This window comes from Python bivittatus, unplaced genomic scaffold, assembly GCF_059951505.1.
Source record: "Python bivittatus isolate LINGU-HERP-01145 unplaced genomic scaffold, Pbiv_v1 ctg000680_np1212, whole genome shotgun sequence".
NCBI lineage: Eukaryota > Metazoa > Chordata > Lepidosauria > Squamata > Pythonidae > Python > Python bivittatus.
Window position 1 is genome coordinate 5,763,677 of NW_028277095.1, and position 24,654 is coordinate 5,788,330.

Sequence of the window (24,654 nt, forward strand, 5' to 3'; positions counted from 1 at the left end):
CGGGGCGGTCCCGGGGCGCGCCCGCCTCCCCGCGTGGGTCCCTGCCCCGGGTCCATGGGCCGAAGCGGTGCGCTCGGCGTCTGCCCCGGGGCCGGGGCGCGGGGGGCTTCGGCGCGGGAGCCGGGGGTGGGCAGCCAGCGGCTCTGCGGCCCGGCCCGGCTGGGGAGGCGGCCGAAGCGCCGCGGGGGAGCCCGGAGCGGCGCTTGCCAACCTTTGTCCTCTGACGCGGAGCACAAGGGCACGGGCACTTCCTGAAAGTTGCTCTGCCCCGCTCCGCTCGGGCAGCGCTCGCAAGTTGCCTCCTCGCCGCCGCGGAGGGAGGATGGCGCCCACCCGGCCCGGGAGGGGCTTGGGGAGGCGGGGGGGGCTCCGCGGGGAGGGCGCTCTGCCCGGGCGGCTGCTGCTGCTGCTGCTGCTGCTGCTGGTTGCAGGGGGCGGAGAAGCCGGCGGGGGCGAGCGGAGACGGGCCAACATCGTCCTCCTCCTCACCGATGACCAGGACCTGGTGCTGGGGGGAATGGTAAGACTCCGGCGTGTGTCTCCAACCGGGCGCCCTCTGGAAGGGTCTCGCGCTAAGCGCCAGCCAAGGCTGCCTGCTGGCTCTGCGGGGAGTGGTCTCCGAAGGGCCAGTGGGCACAGAGGGTGAACGGCTGCTGAGGAACATGGGGCTGCGATTCTCGGGTTGCTACCAGGCGTATTTTGCCGAAGAAGGAACGCTTCCCGCTTAGCCCTGTATGGGAGGAAGGGGTGAGAAAGAGACTCAAGGTGGCCCCGCCTTGATTCTCTTGGGCAGTGTTTCTCAACTTGGCAGCTTTCAGAGGGGGGGGACTTCAACTCCCAGAATTCCCCAGCCAGGCTGGGGAATTCTGGGAGTTGAAGTCCCCCCCCCTCTGAAAGCTGCCAAGTTGAGAAACACTGCTCTGAAGTATAAGAGGGGGAGAAGGAAAATCCATCAGGCTTTTGAGATTCTGACATCCCACCCTACGACGATAAAGTTCTAGTAGTCCTTGTGGAGTCTGTTTCCTGACCTGGCCTACCTCGAAGGGGTGACCCTCCGCAATGATCATTGTTCGGGTTCTTAGCACAGCAGACCTTAGAAACCTTTCCCACCCCCTCCACAGAATGGAAACGGAGGGTAGGAACAGGTGGTCTGATAGCAGCACAAATGAATAATATTAATCAGCAGCTCGCCTGTTAATGTGATTTAAAAGTAATAAATGGTTAATGTGAGTTATTCATATTATTCGTCTAATGGCAAGGGGCGATGAAAGGGGAACTTGCTCACTGCTCAGTATGTAGAGGAGGTGCTCCAAAACATATGCATGTAAATAAAGATAAATAATGACTGTTCATGTGAATAACGAATGTTAATAAATATAGGAAGGACGTGAGCACAGCAATGTAAAGATTAGGAGAGGTGATGCAGAAGGCTGCTTGGCTTGGAAAGAATGAATAAAGGAAGGAAGGAAGGAATTCTGCAAATTAACATTTTTTTCTCACAGAAGACTGACCAATTGCTTCTTGAAAGGCTGCTGCTGAACCCCGTCGATAAACCTATTTATGATGTGGGTCCCTTTATTTCTCTGGGGGCATGTTTGTCTCATATGAACATAAAACCAAACTTGATTTCTGGTAATTAAAAGGGCAAAGCTATGTTGTTTTCTTGGCAACAATTCAGACGTGGCGTTTTAGTCCCTTCTTCCCGAATTTAAAAAAAAATTTAAATTTAAAAATTTAAAAAGCAAAAACAAACTCATTGGGGTCTGTAGCTTTGGTGGTCACCCATCTATATGTTTACCAAGTCTGACCCTGCTTAGCTTTGTAACAATCCAGCAAGTTTGGTTTGCCACTACCTGGAAGGTCAGTCTGTTCTTTTAACACTACTTTAGGACTCACAGCATACTTTTGTGTCTGTCCTGCAAAATGGCAGGAAATTAGGCCACCTCTTTTCAGCACTAACTATGCAGGTGTTCACCCCAGTTTGAGGGAAAGGAAAACAGTTCTGATCAAAAGGTCCTCTCAGGTTTTTGCTGAGAGAAGAAGCTGCAGTGTTGCTAGCAGGTTTCTGAATTACTGTATGGGGAGTTGGCACATTTGTGTCAGCTCGTGTGCTGTTGCTGGCCTGAAGAGAGAATTGTAACCACAAGGAGGAACATCTGAGAAGCCAAATCTTTTTTTTTTAATGTAGTAATTTTATTAAAAATTACGATTGCAACAATACAAACTAATACAAGCTAAAAAAAAAGGAATAAAAATAAAAAATAGAAGGTGCAGAAAAGAAAAAAATATAGAAAGAAAAAATAGAAAAGAAATAAAAAATAAGAATATAGTAAGAAAAAGAAAAGAAATGACTTCTCCCTTCATCACAACAAGTATAAATGATTTTAGTAACTTACCACCTTCAACAAATGATCTCTTCTTCTGGAATCTTCTCTCTTATCTATAAACCCTTAAAGCCTCATGATTTCAGTCCTGATGTCAGCAAAAGTCCATTAGGGATTACCAGAGATAATAACATATCTATTTTAACCTTGATCAAATAAACCAACTTTAGATTCCTTCTAACAATCTTGATCTTTAGTCCCTTCAAAAAATGTCCTAGAACTTGATTTCTTTTCATTTTTTCTTTGTCCCTTCTCACAAAATTCCTCAAAGCTTTAACAAGCGTCTTTTGTAAATCAAATGTAGGAAAATTATCCAGGTCATCCTCTTGGTTATTTGCATATCCCTTTTAATTATTAAGACCTCAGTCAGTTTCTTTTGTATGTCCAGTGTAGCATCTTTTTCCATGTCAGTCTTGTAGCCTGTCATTTTTAAATCCACTCTCAGATCAGTCTCAATCTTGTCAGTTAAAACTTGTTCCTCTTTCATAACATCTTTTAAACACAGTCTGTCTACAGAGGCAGACACTCTTAAAATTAACTTCTGAGTCCGTTGTTCAAAACTATTCTTCAGTATGTCCAATGTTAAAATATTTTGCTTCATTCTGTATTTGTAAATCAAATTTAAATGTTCTCCTTTAATTGTAATGTTTAGTTCCTTATAGTTCCCTCTAGTGTCCAATTTTTAAAGTCTTTTTTTTTTTTAAAGAATTCAAAACAAAAGCATTTTCCCATGGGAAGCGTTCTTTATAATTAATTCCAAAATCTTATCTCAAATTTATCTGGACTTTTAGTCTGTTTGTAACTTTCTCAGATCAAAGTTTTAATTACCCTTTTGCTGTTTATTCCAGAAAATTTTTTTTTTAAATCCTTAACTTGTATTTAAAACTTCTTTCACTTCCTTTCATTGAAGGAAACTCATCTGGTGTTTTCAGACTTGTTGATCCAAAGGTTCCTAAGCTGAAAAGCAGTTAATAAGCAATTTCCGAAAGTGATTAGAAAAGGAAGTATGCAAACCCAGTGTCCTTTTATAGGCACCAACTGCAGTTTGAGCAAGATGAGTATTCCTTCATCTCCCAGAACTATAAACCTGCCGGAGACCTCTCTCTTGTGGTCTCCTTGTGAGGAGCAACTGTCTGGAGTACTTGTGGGCAATCTCAAGTCCTCTCCTTGTCCAGAGAGGAATTACAAAGAGCCAGTCTCCTCACCGGCTCTTCATTCTGCCGCAATTGTCAGCTCTGCTTTTGGGGAGCCTTCTTCACTCCACCAGAAATCCATGAGAAACACTCTCTGTGTGAAAGTCCTCCAGATTTTTAGCACCAAGGGAATGTTTGGTTGAACAGCATGTGAACTGCTCTATTCACTGCTGCTTGTAGACTTTGGAAGATGATGCTTTGTAAGTCCAACAGATGAAAGAAGGAAATGTTAGTGTGGACCATGTGGGTTAGCAGAAACCACAAACAAGTGCTGTGTAGGAAGTTTCAGTTCTCTGCTGGTTTTCTCCAGTCATAAAGGATGTTTCATCTCCATGTGAAAGCACAGACCAATTTCCTGTTCTGATGAATGACCCTACCAGGCATGATAGTGAGTTGGCTTGATGGCCTCCTAGCCCACTCAAAAAATGCTGCAAATTTTCTTTTTCAGAAGAGACAGAAGAAATTGATTGAGCCTGAGGTCCATACCTTTTCCTTGCTCAGGATGTTCTTAGACTTGGAAGGGTGTGGGCCACCTCTCCAATCCATCCCCAATCATTATCCAGTTCCAGCAGATCTTTAAAGTTGCAGAAGCATGACTTTCTCTGCCAGACCATGGCCTGGCAGATACAAATGCTTGCAGGTTTAGTTTAGTTTATTATTATTGATTAGCCACTAGGCCATATCAGGATACACAATATAAAACATATATAACATAAGACATATATTAAAAATAGGATAAGAGAAACAAATTAAAATTAATATCAAAAAAGAAAGAAAAAAGATGCAAATCATATTTCTGTATCACCCCTACAATTTACTCCGATCAGATCCACATATGCAGATCTCAACTGTACTGTTTTGTTCAAATAAAGGGCTGTATTATATGTAATTTTTGAATTCTGACCGGACATTAAATATGTTGTTTTAATCTAAGGATCCCAATAGATCATTCATCTAATGTGCGGTCCAAGATACTGATCCTTCTCTTCTTTATATAGTTGACATTCAAATAATATATGTGCTATGTCTTCTATCTCTGGAGCTCTACAAATACAAGTGCGTTCATTGTAAGGGACTTGGTTAAATCTTCCATATTTAACCATTGTGTCCAACTGCTCAAATCTTGATCAAGTAAATGCTGCCCTAAGATATATGGGCATTTCTGTGTTTAAATACTTGGCAATTTGGAAGGTGCATTTATAATGGCTCATCCATTTCAGTGAGCCAACCTTACTAAGGGTGGCTGTATCTTTTTATGCTTCTATATCCAAGATTCTTTGTGTGGGAATCTTTTTCGCTTGTTCTCTGGAAACAATTGGACATGAGACAGGGAGACCACAGCTCCTAATGTCATTTGTCAGTTGTACTATCCAAGAAGTCTGTAACTGAGATTTTGTCTGTTCTAACAAACACAATTTTGGGAGTCTGTCAGTTTCCATAGCATTGATTTTGCACCCATAATTATAATTATGGTTAAAATTATAATCATAATTTTAGACAAAGAACAAATTGTGTGGGTTCCCAATTAGAGTGTACCCTACACTGAAGATGTTGAGAAAGGGAGTTTAATATTACTCATCTCTTATGCCACCTGCCTTTGCATATCAGCAACTTGAAGCAAGATCCTGTGTCTCTGCAAGATTAGTTTCTCCCCAATATCTTCTTTAACTGGAAATGTGTGTACAGACTGTACTCTCTGTGGGTTAGTTTCGGAATGTATGACTTGCTATTTGTTTCCTTAACTGATTTGGGGATATGCTTTTCTATTAAAGTCTTTAATTCATCTATTTTTTTGTGAGCATCCAGAAGCTGATGGAATATAGCAGTGACTGTTTGAGCTGTTAAGAGGCAATTTTAGCAACCAGATCCAGGTCTCCATCTAAATTCTTCCTGATATAAACACCATCCTCCCCTCTTTCTCTGAGCAGAGCCACATTTTCAGAGTAAGGGCAATCATCCACTTCCCAATCCAAAGAGGAGTAAGAATTGTTAATGGAGAAAGGAGAAGGAAAAGGAGACTGACACACTGTGTCCTTAAGCTGGTGTAGGTCCTTTATCTCTGGTGGCCTAAAAGTCATTGCAGCCTTGTCTCGTTGGGGGTTTCCTCTCGGCTGGATCTCCGGTCCGTGCCTCCTTTTAATCTTTCTTTTCAAATTCTCTTTTGTTCCTGCTTTATAATTTCGCATCCTTGATTACTGTTTGAAGTTAGGATAGCAAACTAATTACTAAAACTACTTGAATAAAACTAAATAAAAGCACTGAGATGAGAAAAGTTTCAAGAGCCCTTTACGGAGCTGTCACTCTATCACCATCTTGGATCCACCTGCTAGTTGAAATGTATCAGTACAATTTTTTGATATAACTGAAAAAGCAAACGGTTGCTGGTATCTTGCCAGTGTGAATGCCGTTTTCATCCTAGAGTATACAAAGGGGTGAGGGGGGGAGCTTCTCTGAAGACATCACAGTCGGTTTGGTAGGCTGGATTAGGCCTACCGGACATCTGGCCAGATGTTTTTCCATCCCTTTGTCTTGAAGATGCTTATTCTGGCATTTCCTTTGTTCTTGTAATATTTATATAAGAATAGATTACAGAATAATTGACTAAAAAGAAGAAGAAGGAGAAGGAGAAGAAGAAGAAGATGATGATAAAGGGACCTATAAGAATCAATGCAAAAGGGAAAGGGAGGAAATGTCTTTTTTCAAAAAAAGCCAGATCTCTTCTCAAAGTGCTCTGTGTTGGCAACTGGAGGAAGCAGAAGTCACCTGAGCTAGGAGCATAGGAGCAGTTCATGGTTGTGGCTGTGGCCTTTCTCTCTTCTGAAAGAGAAATTGTTCAAGCATGATCAAATTCATGTGACAGCCTTTGGGTATGATGCAATACCCCCAATGTAAATGAGGGCAGGATATAAAATCTGCATTTTTCGAACCACAAGAAGCCAAAACTTTTCTGGATGGTCTGCTTTCTTCTGAAAAGCATATTATGATATGCCGAGCAGCAGGCTGAGGACATCTCAGTGGGTATCCTAGTCACCCTTAAGCACTTACTCTGAGAAGGGTTAACCAGAGGAATGCGATTACTAACTTCCACAGTGTTAGTTTGCGCTGAGGGTAAATCATTTGGGGAAGAAAATCTATCTGCTTGGAAGCGCTTTCTTGTAGGGGAGAATGGTCAGTGAGAGGGGGACCCTGTAGCCCTCTGAACTTTTTGAACTGGTGTAGTTCCCACCATGCCTGGCCATTGACTAGGCTGACGGGCACTGCTAGGAATTCTAATTTAGTAACATCTGGAGGGGCACCGATTCCCCAACCTTGGAAGAGAATGAACTAAGGAGGCTAGTTTTGAGAACCTGTCTGTTCTCTAATCTGGCCTGCAGCTGCCCTATTGCCTTTGTATAGCTACACCATCCTGAGATGTTCTGAACTAACCAGGTTCAACCTTGTTTAGCTGTTCAGAAGGTCACCAGACGCTGAAGGGAGGCCAAAATAGTGATTATACAACGTTGGAAGGATGAATCAGCAGTTCATTTTGCAGCTGAAATATGCTAACACATGGTTTTGGTCAACTTCTGAATCTCTTAGAAGATTTTCAAACAACCTGATTAAATTTTTCTAGAATTATTTTGCTGTGATTCAAATGGCCAGCCCTTTTCTGTTTCTTTTCTCTTCCTCTTTTCAACTTTCATTCTTAGACTACACATTTAAGCTGCGTGTCACTATTTGTAAAACACTAACAGATGATTTTGAATTTTCTTTGCATCACTATTATGTTATCATTATTTGTTGGGTTAGCTCAGTGAAACTCCAGAAAGCCTGTATGTTTCAGAAGAATATCTGGTTATTTTGCCAAAGTTCTGTTCCCCATTTTAGAGTCAGCTAAATTTGCATGAAGAACAGTGAGAAAGGACAGACTCTTTCCTTTCTTCTCTCAAGATCCAGAACAGAAATGATTACAGCCATCCATCAAATAGCTGTACTGTAAGGCAGGGTTCCTCAGTCTTGGTGACTTGAAGATGTGTGGACTACAACTCCCAGAATTCCCCATCCAGCTAGGGAATTCTGGGAGTTGAAGTCCACACATCTTCAAGTCGCCAAGGTTGAGGAACCCTGCTGTAGGGAGTCATTAGGTCACCATTGGCAAAAGGGGCCACTTTTTGACAGAAGATCAAAGATTTCAGGAAATAAAGTTGTAATTAATACTTGCAGCAGGTTCAAAGATTGGCCTTCAAATGCAGAGGGCAATCAATATATGTGGCTTGAGATGATGGAATCAGTGTATGGGAAGATATCTATCTATCTATCTATCTATCTATCTATCTATCTATCTATCTATCTATCTATCTATCTATCTATCTATCTATCACATTTGTCACTGTCCATCTCGTTAAAAAGCAACTCTGGGTGGTTTACAGAGAAGATAAACATACAATGTAAAAGTAGTCCTAAATAAATAAGAAATACATTCCAAGAATTGATGGTAATTGGCGAGTATTAGGCTCAGGGAGCATCATCAGGGCACCAGCCACCCCCAGGATTGGGTAAGATTCTTGTCACCCCATGCTAGCTGGCACAGCCAGGTCTTTAGTCCTTTCTGGAAAGCCAGGAGGGTAGGGGCCCGCCACATCTCTGGGGGGGAGAATATTCCAAACGGTGGGGGCAATGGCAGAAAAGACTCTCCTCCTGGCCTCACCACCCAACATTCTCTTTGCTGATGGGATCCTCAACATGCTCTCTCTGCCCGACCAGGTGGGACGGGTTGATGTGACAGAGGTAAGACGGTCCCTCGGGTAGCCTGGACCCATGCCATGTAGGGCTTTAAAGGTAATAACCAACACCTTGAATTGGACCTTTATGCTCTGAAGATGCTCTGAACCTGGAGGTACAGATTACATTTCATGTCCCATGCCCTAAATGTGCCTTCCATCAGTCGATGCCTTCCAGATGAATTGGGGATTTGAGAGCGCAACTCCTTAAAAATTGGCCAAGGCCATGTCAGCTGGTGGTTCTGGGAGTGCAGTTCCAACTCATCTGTAGGGTGGCAGCGTGGAATGAAACTATGCTAGGTAGTGCCTCTTGCAAACATCTGTCCCAAGGATATAAGAGTAGAAGTTGTTCTATGGAAGGGGCTGTTTAGTAATCTTGTTTTGAAGGCTTCAACCTGACTTTTTACTTCAATTTTCAGACCCCCATGAAGAAGACCCAAATGCTGATTGGTCAGTTTGGGGCTTCCTTTGCTAATGCCGTAAGTATCCCAAAAATGTGGTTTCAGGTTTGCTATGGATAAGTGTCACCTGTGGGGGGAAGGTCACTCTCATTCAGAGCAAACCCAACTTTCTTATCTTCATGCCTACAGAAGTCTTGGAACTCTAGTCTTTCCCAAAGTAGGGTCTTCCAAATGTGTAGGCCACAGCATCCTCCCCCTATCCTGGGGAGGATAGGAATTGTAGTCTGACACCTGGGGGGGGCATGGAGCAGGGAAGGCTGATTTACAGAATAGGGTTTATTTTGCAACAGGATTGAAAAGTCCAACCAGCATCCATTCCCCAAGAGTTATTACTGTTTTTAAGACATAAGCACTTTTTTTTCCAATCAAACCTGGGAATCTAGGTCAGGTTTTTGGAACCATGGTGCAAAGCTGTTGACAAAAACATCTTTTACTTCTTTTAAGCATGCATTTAATTAACATTAAATAGAGGCATTTAGGTTTCTCTCCATTCTTCAGTTTAATAGCTTCTGCCATCTCTCACCTTGGAAATAAACTTGGTTAACCTTTAGAGGATTCTAGGTGCCTTCAAGGTGCCCAGGTTGTATCTAGGAAGAGAAGCTTGGAAAAGTTCTTGAGTTGTGCTACTTTGGAGTAGATGGTGAGTAAAAGCGATACCCCTTCCCAACTGATTTGGCTGTTTTTAGTTTGCAGTGACCCCCCTGTGCTGTCCCAGCCGCAGCAGCATCCTGACAGGCTTGTATCCCCACAACCACTTGGTGAGGAACAATTCCTTGGAGGGGAATTGCAGCAGCCCTGCCTGGCAGAAATATCAGGAACCCTTAACCTTCCCGGTTTACCTGCAGAAGCAAGGTTATCAGACCTTCTACGCTGGCAAATATCTCAATCAGGTAGAGCAAAGTGTTTCCCTCCAAACACTCTTCCTTTAGTGATTGTACAAGTCTACCTGCTGCACTTCCACCAACACTTCTCCTTTCTTACAGTATGGGATCCCCAAAGCAGGTGGTGTTCAGCACGTCCCCATGGGATGGACCTATTGGCTAGGTCTGGTGAGTAGAACAGCACATTGTTTCTTCTAAGTTTCCCCTGGAACGGAATGCTTGAGGGAAGTCCACAGGACAGATCCACCAGGGTGGATGGCTGCACCCCACAGGTGGTGTTGGACTCCAGTTCCCATCAGCCACAGCTGGCTTGGCTGATTTTTGGATTAATGAGAGCTGGAGTTCCACCACAGCTGGGAGAGCAAGTTTGCCCCCCCTCCCCCATGGAATGCTGAGCTGTGGAAAGCTAGATTTAAGTCTCTGTTCTCAAATATAAAAGTTGCTAGAAGAACCACCCATGGGCTTGAAAAGGAAGTTAGATGTGTCTTAATACTGGGATACTTTGAGGTTGGGTAGAAACATGCTGAAAATTAGATTTAGTAGCTAGCATATAAATACAGGAAGATTCCTTCTAGGTTCAAAATGGATCTATCCAGTCCAGCATTTCTGAAATCCACAACGAGATTTTTCCCATCAATTAGACTGTAATCCCATTAAGTAAAAGCTGGAGACCAGACTTGGAATTTCTACAAGCCAAGTATGTCTCCGTGGCTAAGATGTGGCTATCACATCTCCACAGTGGTTGAAGATGGAACAAGAAAGCAAAAGTAGCTGGATTAACACATTGCACTAAGCCATAGTTTCTTAACCATGCTTTGCTGACTAAGCCACAGTTGACTCAACTCACAGAGCATGTTCAGCCATAAGCCAAGGTTCACCATCTAGGAGGACTAACTTCACAAAACAGGGGAAGCCAGATCTGTATAAATTATATCACTGCCTCCCCCCATCCACCCCCAACCTTGTCCAAAGGTGGCTTGCTCTTCCCACTGGGAACGGGTGAGATCTTGGTATATATGGTTGTCCTGTCCAATGGTTTGGGGAGCCAAGCTTTTTTTTGCGGGAGGGGGGACTTTTTGGACTTCTTCAGTGGCAATCCCAGGCTGTCAGCCCTGTCCCCTTTCCAGCTCGGCTTCCCCTCCCCAGGCCTTCTATCTCCTCTAAGGGGTCCCATCTCCGAAAGATTTTGAGGACTCTGGAGGAAAACCCAAGGCAACTTTCGCCTTTCAGGGCAAGCTGCAGCCACCCCGTAATGGGGAGGGGGCCGAGCACACCCCACCCAGCCACCCCCGTATGCAAACTTCATCAGAGGAGGAGGAGGCATTCTTTCCACTCTGCCTGGATGAGCCAACCCAGTCTGAGGGCTCACCCTTTGGCACACCCTCCCCATGTTTTGCCACGACCCACAGCTTCAGAAGCCCCACTCAATTGCTTATTTATCCTGTCTATGTTATCTAATGTTTTAACATTGGCTTTATATCCATTTGTTTTAACTTGCCATTTAATCATTTTGAGTGTAATGTAAACTGCTGTGAAGTTTTTTTTAAGAGCAAGCGATGTAAAAATACTTTAAATAAAGAGATAACCCCCCCGATGTCTAACAGGCCCATGTGCCTCCTCCCACAGGTGGGCAATTCCAAGTACTACAACTACACCCTTTCAATAAATGGGCACGAGGAGAAACACGGGGACCACTATGAAGAGGACTATCTCACAGACCTCCTCGTGAGTCATACACTTCCTCCTGGGCTTCACCTCCACGGTGGTGCTGCGTACAGGTGTCTGCAGGGTCTGCTCAAAAAAGTCAAGATGGAGCCACAACGCATAAAAAATGTCATGTGCATTGCCCATAAAAAACAGGCAGAGCTTCGGTCACATCGTGGCTGCCATCTTGACTTTTTCTTAACCGTTCCCGGCAGATATCCCTGATGCCAGATCTTCAGCTGCCCTCCTAAAGAGTTAGGCTGTTCGGGTACTGGGAGGTAAACCCTTTGCTTAGGCTCAGAGTGTTCCTGTTCTGTGTCATCAGCCAATACCAGCAAGGCCCCTTTGCCCTGGGGCCACTTCCCTCCATCCGTGAAGGAGCTAGAGTGGAGAACAAATTGCTTCCAAGTCTTTGGCATTGGCATTCCACTGGCATTGGCATTTCATTGGCATAGTTCATATTGCCTAGGTCTGGAAAAAGCCATGGAAACCACCCTATTGCTCCAGATTAAAGCATCTTCAGGAGACAATCCAATGAAGAAGAGTCTACTTCCTCTCTGGATAAATGGGTTTACTATCAAAATATTCTTATTAGGAAGTGTCTCCTAACTTTTAAGCCAGGTTTGCCATTGGGTATCTTATGACCCCTCTGTGCTCCATATTCTGGGAGGACAGAAGCTAGGTTGGAGTCTTCAGTGTCCTTGAAAGTGCTATCATTTCTCCTTTAGTGATCTTTTGGCACGGCTGAGCATACATAAGGCTTTGTCATTTGTTGTGTTTCTTTGAACTGGTTGCAGTTTCTCTGAATTTTTCGTAAAAGGTAGTGTTCAGATTTGAGGTAAGGACCAGAAGAGAGTGGAAGAATTGTATCACTTTCTCTGATTTGGACACTACAATCTCTTAATGGAACCTGAAATTCTATTCACTTTTTTTAGCAGACGCTGCTGCACTGCTGGTGACTTTCAGTTAGTGATAAGCTACGACCCTGAGATCCTGTTCACATATCCTAGCACCAGGCCAGAAATACTCAGGCTGGGGACTTATTTTACCATCGCTCTTGTTTTTTGCAATTTTGCAGTTTGTTTTCAGAATAAGAGGGTGTCAGCCTTGCAAGGTTGTCCAGATAAGAAGCACACCCAGAAGTACTAGTTCTAACTTTATTGTAAGGTTACGTGAACAGAATCTTGCAAGTCTGAAAGTACCTCTCTTCCCCCTCGCCTTTACAATCCAAGAAACTAGGGAGGGCCCCTTCTGAGACCTTTGCCATGCATAAACCCTGGTCTAGGGTGACAAAAACTCAGAAGGAATCTGGTAGCATCTTTTCAGACGAACACATTTTATCGAAAAGCAGAAGCTTTCTTTTAATCAAATGTGCTCATCTGAAAAGGTGCTCTCGGATTCCTTCTTAACATTGTTCCAGTTCATGCTACTCTTAATATTCCTGCGGTGTTCACCTAGTTCATGATCCTACGATGAAGTGAGCTGCAGCTCATGAAAGCGTATGCCTTTTTAAAAAGGTGTTGGTCTGAAAAAGTACAAGCAGATTCCTTCTGATGTCCTCTGGTGGTGGTCTCTCCGCTTACGCCCTTTCCCATCTTCCGCGACCCTCCCCAATCTTTCTGTGTGGCAGACCAACCGGAGCCTGGAGTTCCTACAGAAGCTTTCGCGCCCTCCCTTTCTCATGGTATTAGCCCCGCCTGCTGCACGCTCACCCTGGACAGTGGCTCCTCTCTACAAGTCAGCCTACGGTACCCTCAAGGCACCTCGCGATGGCAGTTTCAATGTGCATGGGAAGGTGAGCACCAAAGCATTCAAGGTGGTTCATGATCTCAGTGGCAACAAAGCAGATTAAAGCAGGACTGGAGAAGACCTTTTAAAGCAGTTTTCCAGACTGGAAACTGATTCTGTGGGTGCTCCAGATTAAGGTTTAGCAGCACAACCCTTTTTTTTTGCATTTTAAGATGGAAACTGCTTACGCTTCAGGACATCTATAGCACATTTTGCTGGTCTCTTAACAGATTTTACTCTTCTACCAATTATCTTTAAACAGGATCTTTGCAGTATCATATGAGCGTGTTCTTCTGTGTTTGTGTTTAAAATTAGTTATTTATTTTAAAAGGCATGCATGCCTTATGCCATATAAATCATGATTTGTGACCTTTTTTATGATGGCCATTAAGTGAGCCACTGTGGTCGTTAAGTGAATCATGTGTTTGTTAAGCAAATCATGTGGTCATTAAATGAATTCCAGCAAAAATGTCCATTGGGGAAGCTGGATTCACTTAATGACCACATGATTTGCTTAACAATCACAGTGATTTGCTTAACGACCATAAAATGGTCATAAAATCAGGTCTGGTCATGTGACTCACTTAATGACCGCCCTGTTTAATGACCAATTTTCTGGTTCCTATTGTGGTTATTCAGCGAGGACTACCTGTATAATTGCTTGCTTTCCCCAGTCAGTTTCGGCTATGATGGGAACTTGTCCATTTCTCCCATAGTGAACTCCCTTTTCTCCAAACGATAGAGACACTTTGGAGAGACTGTTTCCACATTTTTGTTCTCCCAAGTTCTCTTTCCCAAAGGAAGGAGTTATTTGAAGTAAACTAGTTGAGGAATCATTTCCACTCCTCTGCCTTCTTTACATTAAAAAAAAAGATAACTTTTGTGCTCTTTTGGAGTGTCCCATTCAAGTGTAGGGAAACGTTGTTCTTAAAAATGAAATAAAAACAAAAGTTCTGTAAGTGGGTTGCAGCTATACAGCCATGACTGACTTGGAAGTAGTGTTGCTATCTTCATTTCTTGTAGGGGTTTGAACACAAACTAGCTTTGAAAGTAAGGACTTGTTCTGTAGGACAGAAATGTTCCAGTAGCCAGGAATGTGTAGCAAGTCATCAAAAAAAGAGGGATCCCTAACCTATTATCCAGAGAAAATTCTTCCCAGGTTGTACATTTTCCTGTCTGTTGGCAAATTGTACCATTCTGTTACCATGACCAGCTTCTTCTGCAATTAGGTGGGGGGAAGACCTTAGCAAGTGTGGCTAGATTCTAAAAGGAAGGTGGCATCGTTCAAGCTCTTTGTAAACATTTCACAAATGACAGCCTCATTTGGAATCCCTTGGTTGCTTTTTCCAAATACAAGACCAAGTCCTAATTCATGCCAAGGTTAGCAGCCTTTAAAGTGCTCACTGCCCAATCAGCCTACAAGTAAAAATGGTTAAAATACATCTCTGGGAGCTCATGAGATGTTGGCATTCTTGCCCAAAATGTCATGAGAGTCACTTGGTGAGTGGGTGGCCATCTCAATGGAATAAATAAGTAAGGCACACACTGTATGAGAGTCAACAATCTCACAAAGATTTTACCCATTTTTTAAAAAAAATATTTTTATTTACTGATGGAGTTCTAGCATGCTATTGGAAGGTATCCCTCAGGCCCCATGTTTGCGCACCCCACTTAGATTACTATATGGGGGGTCCTTTTAGAGATCCTCCCTATCTAATATTCATCCTGGAGTCATTTGGTATCTCTGGAACTTCGGGGTCTTTCTCCTTTTATAGGACAAGCATTGGCTGATAAAACAAGCGAAGACACCAATGTCAAACAGCTCCATTGAGTTCTTGGACAACGTTTATAAAGCCCGGTAAGAAAATGTTAGTTCACCATTGCCAAAAGTGTGGGAAGGGGAGCGAGGAAGGACCCTCTGAAGCCAATTCTCTTGGACTGACTTGATGAAAGGAGCACCATCCACCCATTTCTGCAAGCCACCGTTGCTTGTTACCTGTGGTTTGTTGAATTGTCCATAATTTATTGGATTCACACGTTGTCGTAAGTCATAAACTATGGCTTACAATACCGAATGGCTTTTTATATATCCCAAGAAGCCATAAAGTGCAGTTCACAAAGCCACAGTAGTTGGGTTCCCACAAGATACAAAGCCACAAAGGAACAAACCACAGGATGGCTTAGTGCGACATGTAAACCCAATCATTAGGCAGAAAATGGTTACAGTTATTTTAGCAGAACCCATTGAGTTTTTTGACCCACCATGATGACATTCCAGTTAGCTGGCGATCAGTGTACCCGACAAGGCACATGGCCACAGAAATAATGCAGGTCATTTTTATTAATAGACTGATCAACAGGAACCATGAGGTTAAGCTCTTATCATAGAAACTCGAGGGGGCTATCAGGAAAAATGAGCACGAGGCCCACCAGTGCACACAGATGTATGATGGTTTCTCCTTTATCTGCAGGTGGCAAACTCTGTTGTCAGTAGATGATATGGTAGAGAAAGTGCTGGATCAGCTGAAGTCTCTTAATTTGCTGGACAGCACATACGTATTCTATACCTCAGATCATGGTTACCACACAGGTAAGTTGAAGCAGATGTTTTCAAGAAACCTTGTGAAGGGAGAAACAGAGAGGGAGCCGTTAAAAAAATGTCCTCAGAGAATATTGGGAGTGTGTATCCTTTCTACCAGATATCTGTGCTCTGACCATTAATATTCAAAATTAGCTTTAATAATAGACCATAACTACCACAGTTAACTATCATAACAATTAAAGCAGAAAAGCAACAGAAAATATGAAGAAGCCCTACCATCAAATCAGATGCCTCAGCAAACATTCATAGTATTTTGATTCTCTCTTCAGTTAAACGAGCCACCCAGAGGGGCTTCCAGAAGTCAGTAATAGGAGGGTCCCTGTTGGGTGGCTAATTATCATAAAAAAACAAGATTCAGAAGGAAAGGAAAGAGGCATGACAGGGAGGAGAAATAAATGTAGGCACATGTTTGGGAAGGTAATAATGTATGGCTATTAAGAGGATGGAAAAGGAGGCATAGATTGATTCCATTCCAGCTTCTGAATTGATCTGGAAAAAAATAGGTTTCTCTCCATCCCTACGTGAGTTGTTTGAACCAATTTGACAATTTGATGTCTCAGTTTGATCTGGAAATTCGCTTTGGAGATTGGATTGAATTGCCTTTGAATCAAATCTCCAAACCGAATATTTGCACCTGCTGAAGAATGTTTCTTTTTTGTAGCTGCAAATCATCCATATTGAATGATATCCCCTTTCTGTCTGTTCTTCTATCTTTGGGGGGTTTTCTCCAGGTCAATTTTCACTGCCCATTGACAAGCGGCAACTTTACGAGTTTGATATCCGGGTGCCCTTGCTGGTGCGAGGCCCAGGTATTAAAGGAAATCAAACATACCTGGTAGGTTTACTTGTTCCAGGGTAAGGGTCTCAGTTGGAGGAGCTATAATGCCACAGTGTAGCACAGGCTTTGTGGAGGGCATCTTCATTTAAAATGGGGAGATGATGAGTTATGAGTTAGATGAACATAATTTATCCCTATTGAGTTGGACAAGGGAAGGACTATTGGTGGCCTCAAAGATACTTGGAGATCAGATTGTCATCTTATGGGACGTATTTTTTTTCTTTTAATCTTTGGGTCATCTAAATCTGTAGATACAGGTAGTCCCCAGTTTAAGAACGAGTTCTGTTCTCAAGGTCTGTCCTTAAGTCAAATTTGTATATACGTAAGTCAGAACAGTATTATTGTATAATACTATATAGGTTGTATTGTGTAATGAACTTGAACCATTGTGTAATTAACTTGAATTTTACTACAATAGGCTCTGTTCTTAACTATGGGTCGTCTGTAACCCAGGCGTTCTTAACCTGGGGACTCCCTGTATTACAGCTCATTGGTAGTAGGGTTGTTGTAGATACAGCTTTTATTTCTACGCTATCTGGATTTTTTTGTATGCAAAACTTAAGTCAGGTTTTGACATTCCAAAACAGAGGCTGAAAAAGGTGCTTACTGTAAATCCAAGGAGTTAGAAAGGGAACATGTCAGGGTGGAAACTATGTTTGTATCCTTCTCCCTGATGTATTAGCTTCCTACAGATGGAAGTATTTTGTTATGCATGAAGACGAGACTTGTAGGTAGGGAACCATTGCCCTGAATTGCTTTCTGAACATCTCTTCTCTTCCTCTCAGGAACCCATCCTCAATATAGATCTGGGACCTACCTTCCTGGACATTGCAGGAATCAATGCCTCTCAGACCAGCATGGACGGTGCCTCCTTTTTGCCCCTCTTGGTAATAACCTGCCTTCAACTTTGGAATAAAGCCCAATGGAAGAATCCCATTAGAAAGCTTTTCTGAGGAACAGATCAGGTTTTTTTCAGTTTGCGGTGTCTACAAAGGAGCGCTTTGCTTGGAACCTGCATGTGGCCCTTTTATGTATTGCTGAATCACATTGCAGAATGTGAACTTGAGACTCATAGGGTGTAAGCAGACCTCTAATAAATTCATGGGGCTTAAGCAGATCTCTAATAAATTCAAATAAATGAATATATCTCTGAGGGTTCTGCATGGGGAGAGACCGCTGTGCCATTCCCATACCTTTAAATATTCTTCTGTGGCTCTGTGTTTTAAACATACAATGACTGAAAACAGTTTGGAAGAGAATAGATGTACGCATGTGCACACTCACAAACACAAACTTTCATACATGCATATAGAGATACGTACAAAAAGCAGAAACTAAACAAAAACAAAAAGAAACCTATAACTTTAGAAGATGCATTCATTACTCAAAGGAGAGATCAAACCTTTCAACCTTCATATTCTAACAGACATGGAAAGGTCTTGAGTTGGAAGAGGCCATTGAGAACTTCAAGTCCAACTCTCTGATCAATGCAGGAATTCAAATGAAAACTTTTTCCCCAGATGGGTCTCCAACATCCACTTGGAATAGATGTAGAGAAGGAGGACACCTCACCTCTCCAGGGCATCTCTCAGAGCTGTGCTCAGTTCTTCTAGATGTTGGGCTTGAGCCCAAAGACTTAAAATCTAGGGTTGGACTACCTTGTGGTGCTCTAGGGGAAGGCAATGGCAGTTTCCTACTTTATTTATTTATTAAAGAATCTTTTAATCTTTCTCTCTCTCTCTTTTAGGTCGGGTGGGCAAGGAAGCCTCACAGGGCACCAAGGAAGGTGTCTGAAACATATTTAGAAGCCATGATGGAAAAAGAGAGAGGGTTTTCTATTCAGGCGTGCTTCTTGAAATGTATCTCCTTTCATGCAGGTGAACCAGACACAGAGGGCTGGGTGGCGGTCAGACTTCCTGGTGCAATACACTGGAGAAGGCTATGCAACCAAGGACCCTGACTGTCCGATCTTGGGACCAGGAGTGTCAGTAAGTATCCGTGTCTGCCTGTTTTTCCCATATTAGTCCATATTTCATTACAAAATGTTGATTCTGCTATCTGTATCCATGATGGAAGGTCAGAAGATATCTCCTTCATTTGCAGATATTTATTTTAGTTCTGAAAGCCACTCGCTGCTGCTTAATTTCGTCTGGGTAATTTTAGTTTGCTCAATTTTAATTTGTTTTGCATGTGAAGAAAACCCTTCTAGGGGAAAAAAAGAGGTAAGGTATAGTTCTGGATTAATAGGTAGCTGCAGTAGACCCCAACAAAGATGGGTAGGCAGTTCTCCAGTAAGCTAGGAGTTCCCCTACCCATCTAGCCAGCATGGCCGATGGCAAGGGATTATGGGACTTGTGATGCAAAGCTTCTGGGCAGTAGAAGCTAGACATTCTTAAAAAAAGACATTCCCTCTTTACAAGAGAAAAAATGCATCTTAGAAAAATCCTGCTGTGTCTGATCGAACCCCTGTCTGCTTTGTTGCTCTGTTCCCACAATGGCCAACCATGACTTAGGTGTACAGCAGTAGCTAATTCCCGTTCAGGTTCTCCAGCATCAGTTAGAGACATGTTGAAGACTTCCTTATTTTACATAGCTCAGGCCAGCTTTGTTAGCTGTGCGGAATCGTTGGAGGTATGCAAATCCTGAAGCTTTGCCTTCCCCCAGGTTGCTCATGCAAAAATGCCAATTTCTAAAGACCTTGCCAGATGTTGACTTTGCACAGAGACTAACGCTATTATTGCTGCCACAAAGCTGTCTAACATGGCTTTTATGGAACGGTTCATACATATTCAGGTTGATGTCTAGGGAGTGCAGGCAGAAATTCTGGTCCAAGAGAGAAAAAGCAATATGAAGCTGAACCCCCACATCTTCTGTGTGTGTGTGTGTGTGTGTACACAAACTTACATCCATTCAAATATTTGTGTATATACAAGACCTGTCCAGATTACTTGGGTCAGTTTTAATTTTTGGTGCCTGTAACGTCACAATGGATAAAGGTACCAAGCTAAAAAACAGGAGACTATGAGGTCTAGTCTTGCCTTAGACACAAAGCCAGCTGGGTGACTTTGGGCCAGTCCCTCTTTCTCAGCCCTAAGAAGGAGTAAATGGCAAACCAATTCTGAAAATCTTGCCAAGAAAACTGCAGGGACTAGTCCAGATACTCACCAGGAATCAACACTGACTCGAAGGCATCAAAAACCAAACCACCATCACATGAAATCACAGAATGGACCCAGTTCTTGCAAAAGGCCGCTGTCTTTTTGCAAGATTCATGTTCAACCCCCACTCAGTAGCATTTTTAAAAATTGATTTCATTCTGCTAAATGTATCAACAGAATGAAAAGTATAGATGCATGCAACAGTAATAATATACTTCAAAATTAATCATAGTAAAGGGAAAAAGGAAATTGTATATGCATCTTTAACGCGTAATGAACATTCTAGAGTCTTATTAATAATCTTGTTGACATCTATCCAAACTATGACAACAATAGGACAAGACAAAATGATATGAGTTCATTTCTAATTCCTGAGTTGCACCTTCAACCAAAAGATGACTGTCACCAACCTCTATTAAACATATTCTGAGCTATCCAAAGTAGACAAAATAATACATTTTATTGAATGACCTTGGCTTAGTCCAGTGTTGCTCAACCTCTGCAACTTGAATCCATGCAGACTTCAACTCCCAGAATTACCCCAGTCAGCATGCTGGCTGGGGGAATTCTGGGAGTTGAAATCCGCATTGCTTAAAGTTGCAGAGGTTGAGAAACACTGCCTTCGTCAACCTATTTTAGCTGAGGATTGTCATGAGAATATAATTGAGAAGAGAATCATGGAGGAAAGATGGAATAAAACTCTAATAAATGAACACTGTCTCTGTATTGTCGAAGGCTTTCATGGCCGGCATACGATGGCTGGTGTGGGTCTTCTGGGCTGTGTGGCTGTGTTCTTGAAGTTTTGTTTCCTAACGTTTCGCCAGCACCTGTGACCGGCATCTTCAGAGTGCAGGAGCACAGACAGGAGCAGTTCTCTCTGTGCCCAGGGTGATGTGACCCTTTTTGTGGGTATTTATAGAGATCTGGGGGGAAAGGGAGGGGGAGATTGGGTGTGTGTGGGTGGGGTTGGGTTACTGAGTGGCTGCTTGCTTTGGTGTCAGCATCTGTGTGTATCTTCCTGGGGATTAGGCAGGGTTTTTTCTTCTATTGAATCGTTAACAATTCAATAGAAGAAAAAACCCTGCCTAATCCCCAGGAAGATACACACAGATGCTGACACCAAAGCAAGCAGCCACTCAGTAACCCAACCCCACCCACACACCCCCAATCTCCCCCTCCCTTCCCCCCAGATCTCTATAAATACCCACAAAAAGGGTCACATCACCCTGGGCACAGAGAGAACTGCTCCTGTCTGTGCTCCTGCACTCTGAAGATGCCAGTCACAGGTGCTGGCGAAACGTTAGGAAACAAAACTTCAAGACCACGGCCACACAGCCCGGAAGACCCACACCAGCCATCGAACACTGTCTCATTTGACTTCTGAGAAACAGTGATGCTCTTTCACCCTCCCGAAGGGAGCGCCCATCGCCGATCACCTTTCGGTTCCTGACCACGCTGGTGCATTTGTCTATGCAAAGCAGATGTTCGTTTGGCCCTTCCCATCATTTTCCTACAGTCCAACTCAAGCCCTGACTAGCATCCGAGAAAGCTGTTGTAAGCTGCTTTCTGGCATTGTCACATTTCTGGGTTGACATGGTCTCCCACCCCTGGGCACCTTGCTCACCATTGCTTCATGGGAGGGCAGGAGTGTTGCACGTTGCTTGTGACAGAGGACAATGAAATGGATGTGCTGCAAAGGGAGGCGGAGGGGGTGAAATTTCTCCTTTCCCTCCTGCTGATTTGGGGTCTAGGAGAAAAACCAAGGGGGATCCCAGACATGGGAGTTTGGAGGTGAATTGGGCCCATGAGATGGTGGTGCTTTTGTTGATAATTGACGTGGTTCTTGGTTGCCATTATGACTATTTACTATTGTTTAACTATATCGGTGGCTTTAATCCTATGTAAGCCAATAAGAGTTGCTGTTGTGAAGTGGGGGGCCATATCAATTGATTAGATTGGTGTTTCTCAACCTTGGCAACTTTAAGAGGTTGGCTGGGGAATTCTGGGAGTTGAAGTCCACACCTCTTAAAGTTGCCAAGGCTGAGAAATACTGGATAAGATCAATAAATAAGAAATAAATCTGCTCCGGCCAGCCAGCTAGCTATGCCCTCTTTACCAACGAAGAAGCTTTGGCCCCATGTGGTTGCCAAACGGGGCGGCAGCATTCTCCTTCTCCTCCCCTTCATGTTCATTGACTCTGTTTTGATGCTGATCGGTCGACCCTCGCTAGCCTCACTTGCTCTTGGCAGAAGAATGCAAGTTCTTGCATAGATGTTCAGTTCACAAAAAGTCTCTCCCTTTCCCAACTCTGCTTTGTACAGCAATGCTTCCCTGACTGTGTGTGCGAAGATGCCTACAACAACACATACGCTTGCGTGCGCACTATGAGTGCTGTGAACATGCAGTACTGTGAGTTTGCTGATAAAGAGGTAAGCAGACATGGTTTGTCTTGCCCTCTCTAGAAATTCAAGCTGGCTGAAGAAGTTCTGGGCTAGGTCCCAAAGAGCTGGGAATTAGGCCACCAAGAATGATCATGTAGCGCTCAGAGCTTCCTGCACCAAGAGAATTCCTTTCCATGTTGATTGTGTTTGCTAGCAAACACAGCCTGGCAAGTGCTCTGGGGCATATTTTAGGGCAGGCTTCTCCAAATTTCTGAAAGTTACAGTCCCAGCAGATCTGGAAGAGGCCAGGATGGGAAAGTGGACATGGGCTGAGAGTGGTGGCAACTCTCCAGAATTTCTGAAAATATTTGCTTCCCAGCCAAGGCCTCCAATGTGTAAGAGCTCTCATCTTTTGGCCCAGAAGGCAGGGTATAGAATCATGGCCTTAAATTACAGGAAGGAGATTCCATTTTAATTTGGATTTCCATATTGATTAGGGGGTGGAACTTGATAGCTAAACGGGCCCTTCTACCTTTAGGGTTTTATTTTTGAGTACAACATGGTGACTTCTAAATATATTGGGGCTGGTGATCACTCCCCTTCCACAAGCCTCCATCCTGGAGGCAATTTGGGGGCATTTATTGGTTAGGAGTTGGAATGATAAAACCTTTAGAGTTGGAAGGGACCTCAAGGTCATCTAGTCCAACCACATCCTTAGGGTGAGATCCACCAGAGGATCTCTGACATGATCATCAAGCCTCTGTTTGAAGACCTCTGGCAAAGGAGAATTCAGTTTAATTCCCAACTCCCTTGTCCCCCCCCCCGCCCTTTATTTATATTTTAATGTTTTATTTGCAGTATTTGTAGGCTGTCCCAATTATATGGTTGTGGGCTGTACTTAAAAGCTACTTTAAAAGCCAAGATGCCTCCAGCATAGTTTTTCCCTCTAGCATTTTCTAGCAATAAGAATGAGAGGCTGCCACCGAGGGCTTTCTTTGGCATGTTACTACTTGTCTAGAAAAAAGAGAGAGTTAAGCTAAGTGTTGGTGGTGAGGACCATCCTGGAGAGCAGAAAGGTGTGTGGTGGGCTGCAATGTTCCCAGTTTATCTTCTGGAAAATGGGTGGGTTTGGCTAGATACAACAAGGAAGCTATTTTTATGGATGGGCAAACCTTCCCCTTAGCACAAAGCACCGAAAAATATGCTCTCAAAATTCCTATTCTATTTACAAGTCCACAAATTAGTATATCATTTTTGTATCCTGCTTGCCCATTAGCCAGAAAGGTTCCCCAAAGGATTTATAGATCAATAAAAAGAGACCAACCTTGCCCTCAAGCTAACAGTGCCCAAAGACCCAACTAGGAAGGTGAATAGGAGTGAGGGGCTGTAATTTTAGCTTGAAAGAAATGAGTCTTGTTTTTATGGTGACTTCAAGAAGTTCTAAGAGATGATTCTCCCAAGTTGTTTCTCCCAAGCTGATGGAGTCTTTTTCCAGGTATGAAGGGTGACCTTGTGAGGGGAAGACAATTTTGATGGTGTTGGCTTCTCAGAAAGCTGTGAGTGGCCTGGGTTTTAGTTCCTCCCCTCTGAGGCAGGATTTTGTCTTCTGTTCTTCAGGAGAGCCTGACTCCTGACCTTCGTTGCACATCCTCTTTTCTCTTGCAGAATTTTGTGGAAGTCTACAATCTGACTGCAGATCCACACCAGCTCTTTAATGTGGCCAAGAGTGTGGACCCTTCAGTGCTGGAGCAGATGAACCAAAGGCTGATAAAACTGCAAGCTTGTTCAGGCATCAGCTGCCGTTCCTGAGGATTTGAGCACTTTGACCATGACAAAGAGTCCAAGATGCCTCTCCCTTTCCTCCCGATTTAGTGGCCTGGCTTCTTCCTGTCTTTAAACTGAAGCCAATCTGGTGTTGCCTTTTAGTTCAGGATTGCTCGATCTTAAGCCCCAAGTTTGGAATTTCCTGTGCTGGAATAGGATTGGGGTAGAGCAGAAGGGAAAATATGGGTGAAGATCAGAGGCTATAACCCTTCCAAAAGACGGCCTATGAAATTCTAGTGCCTTGTCTCTCTTTTCATTGCTTATCCTGTCTCTTTGGCCAGGAAGTTGGCAATGCAGTCTCATTTCACAGTGAAGAACATAACTGACCCAATCAGTGCTGACCCTGTCCTCAATTTGGAGCTTTCCAAATGTTCTTGGACTACAACTTCCTGTAGCAACTGCTATCTTTGAGGCTACATACCCCATCTTGCTCTGCCCACCAGGTTAGGTGGGAGGTGGGGAAGATTCTCTCTGTTTAGTCATTGATTAACATGGGCTGGTTTCCCTCCATGTTCATCTCCTTCCTTTCTTGCACTGGCTGAGATCTGGAGGTTCTACAGATACCTGCAGTGATCATTGTGATTTTTTTTTTTTTAAATCCTGCCTATTTAGACACTTTGATTGGGTCCTCTCATGTAGTCCATGGGAGTTATGGGCAATTGCTTTCTACCTTCATACTG

At 43.4% G+C, this 24,654-nt stretch overlaps 1 protein-coding gene across 1 annotated transcript; it reads left to right on the top strand.

Annotated features, from left to right (window-relative positions):
* Positions 1 to 45: 45 nt before the first annotated feature.
* On the top strand, positions 46 to 24,194 carry LOC103051498 (N-acetylglucosamine-6-sulfatase-like). The gene is made up of 13 exons (XM_007429988.3): positions 46 to 520; positions 8,757 to 8,816; positions 9,485 to 9,688; positions 9,782 to 9,847; positions 11,306 to 11,404; positions 13,014 to 13,178; positions 14,947 to 15,029; positions 15,643 to 15,761; positions 16,505 to 16,608; positions 17,397 to 17,498; positions 18,489 to 18,599; positions 22,091 to 22,198; positions 23,816 to 24,194. The coding sequence occupies exons 1-13, from the start codon at positions 323 to 325 to the stop codon at positions 23,957 to 23,959; spliced, it is 1,563 nt and encodes a 520-aa protein (XP_007430050.2). The 5' UTR covers positions 46 to 322; the 3' UTR covers positions 23,960 to 24,194.
* Positions 24,195 to 24,654: the final 460 nt, after the last annotated feature.

Coding starts and splice junctions, on each gene's coding strand:
- LOC103051498 (XM_007429988.3), top strand. CDS start 323: ATGGCGCCCACCCGGCCCGGGAGGGGCTTGGGGAGGCGGGGGGGGCTC. Junction 521..8,756: donor ACCTGGTGCTGGGGGGAATG/GTAAGACTCCGG, acceptor TTCAATTTTCAG/ACCCCCATGAAGAAGACCCA. Junction 9,689..9,781: donor CTGGCAAATATCTCAATCAG/GTAGAGCAAAGT, acceptor CCTTTCTTACAG/TATGGGATCCCCAAAGCAGG.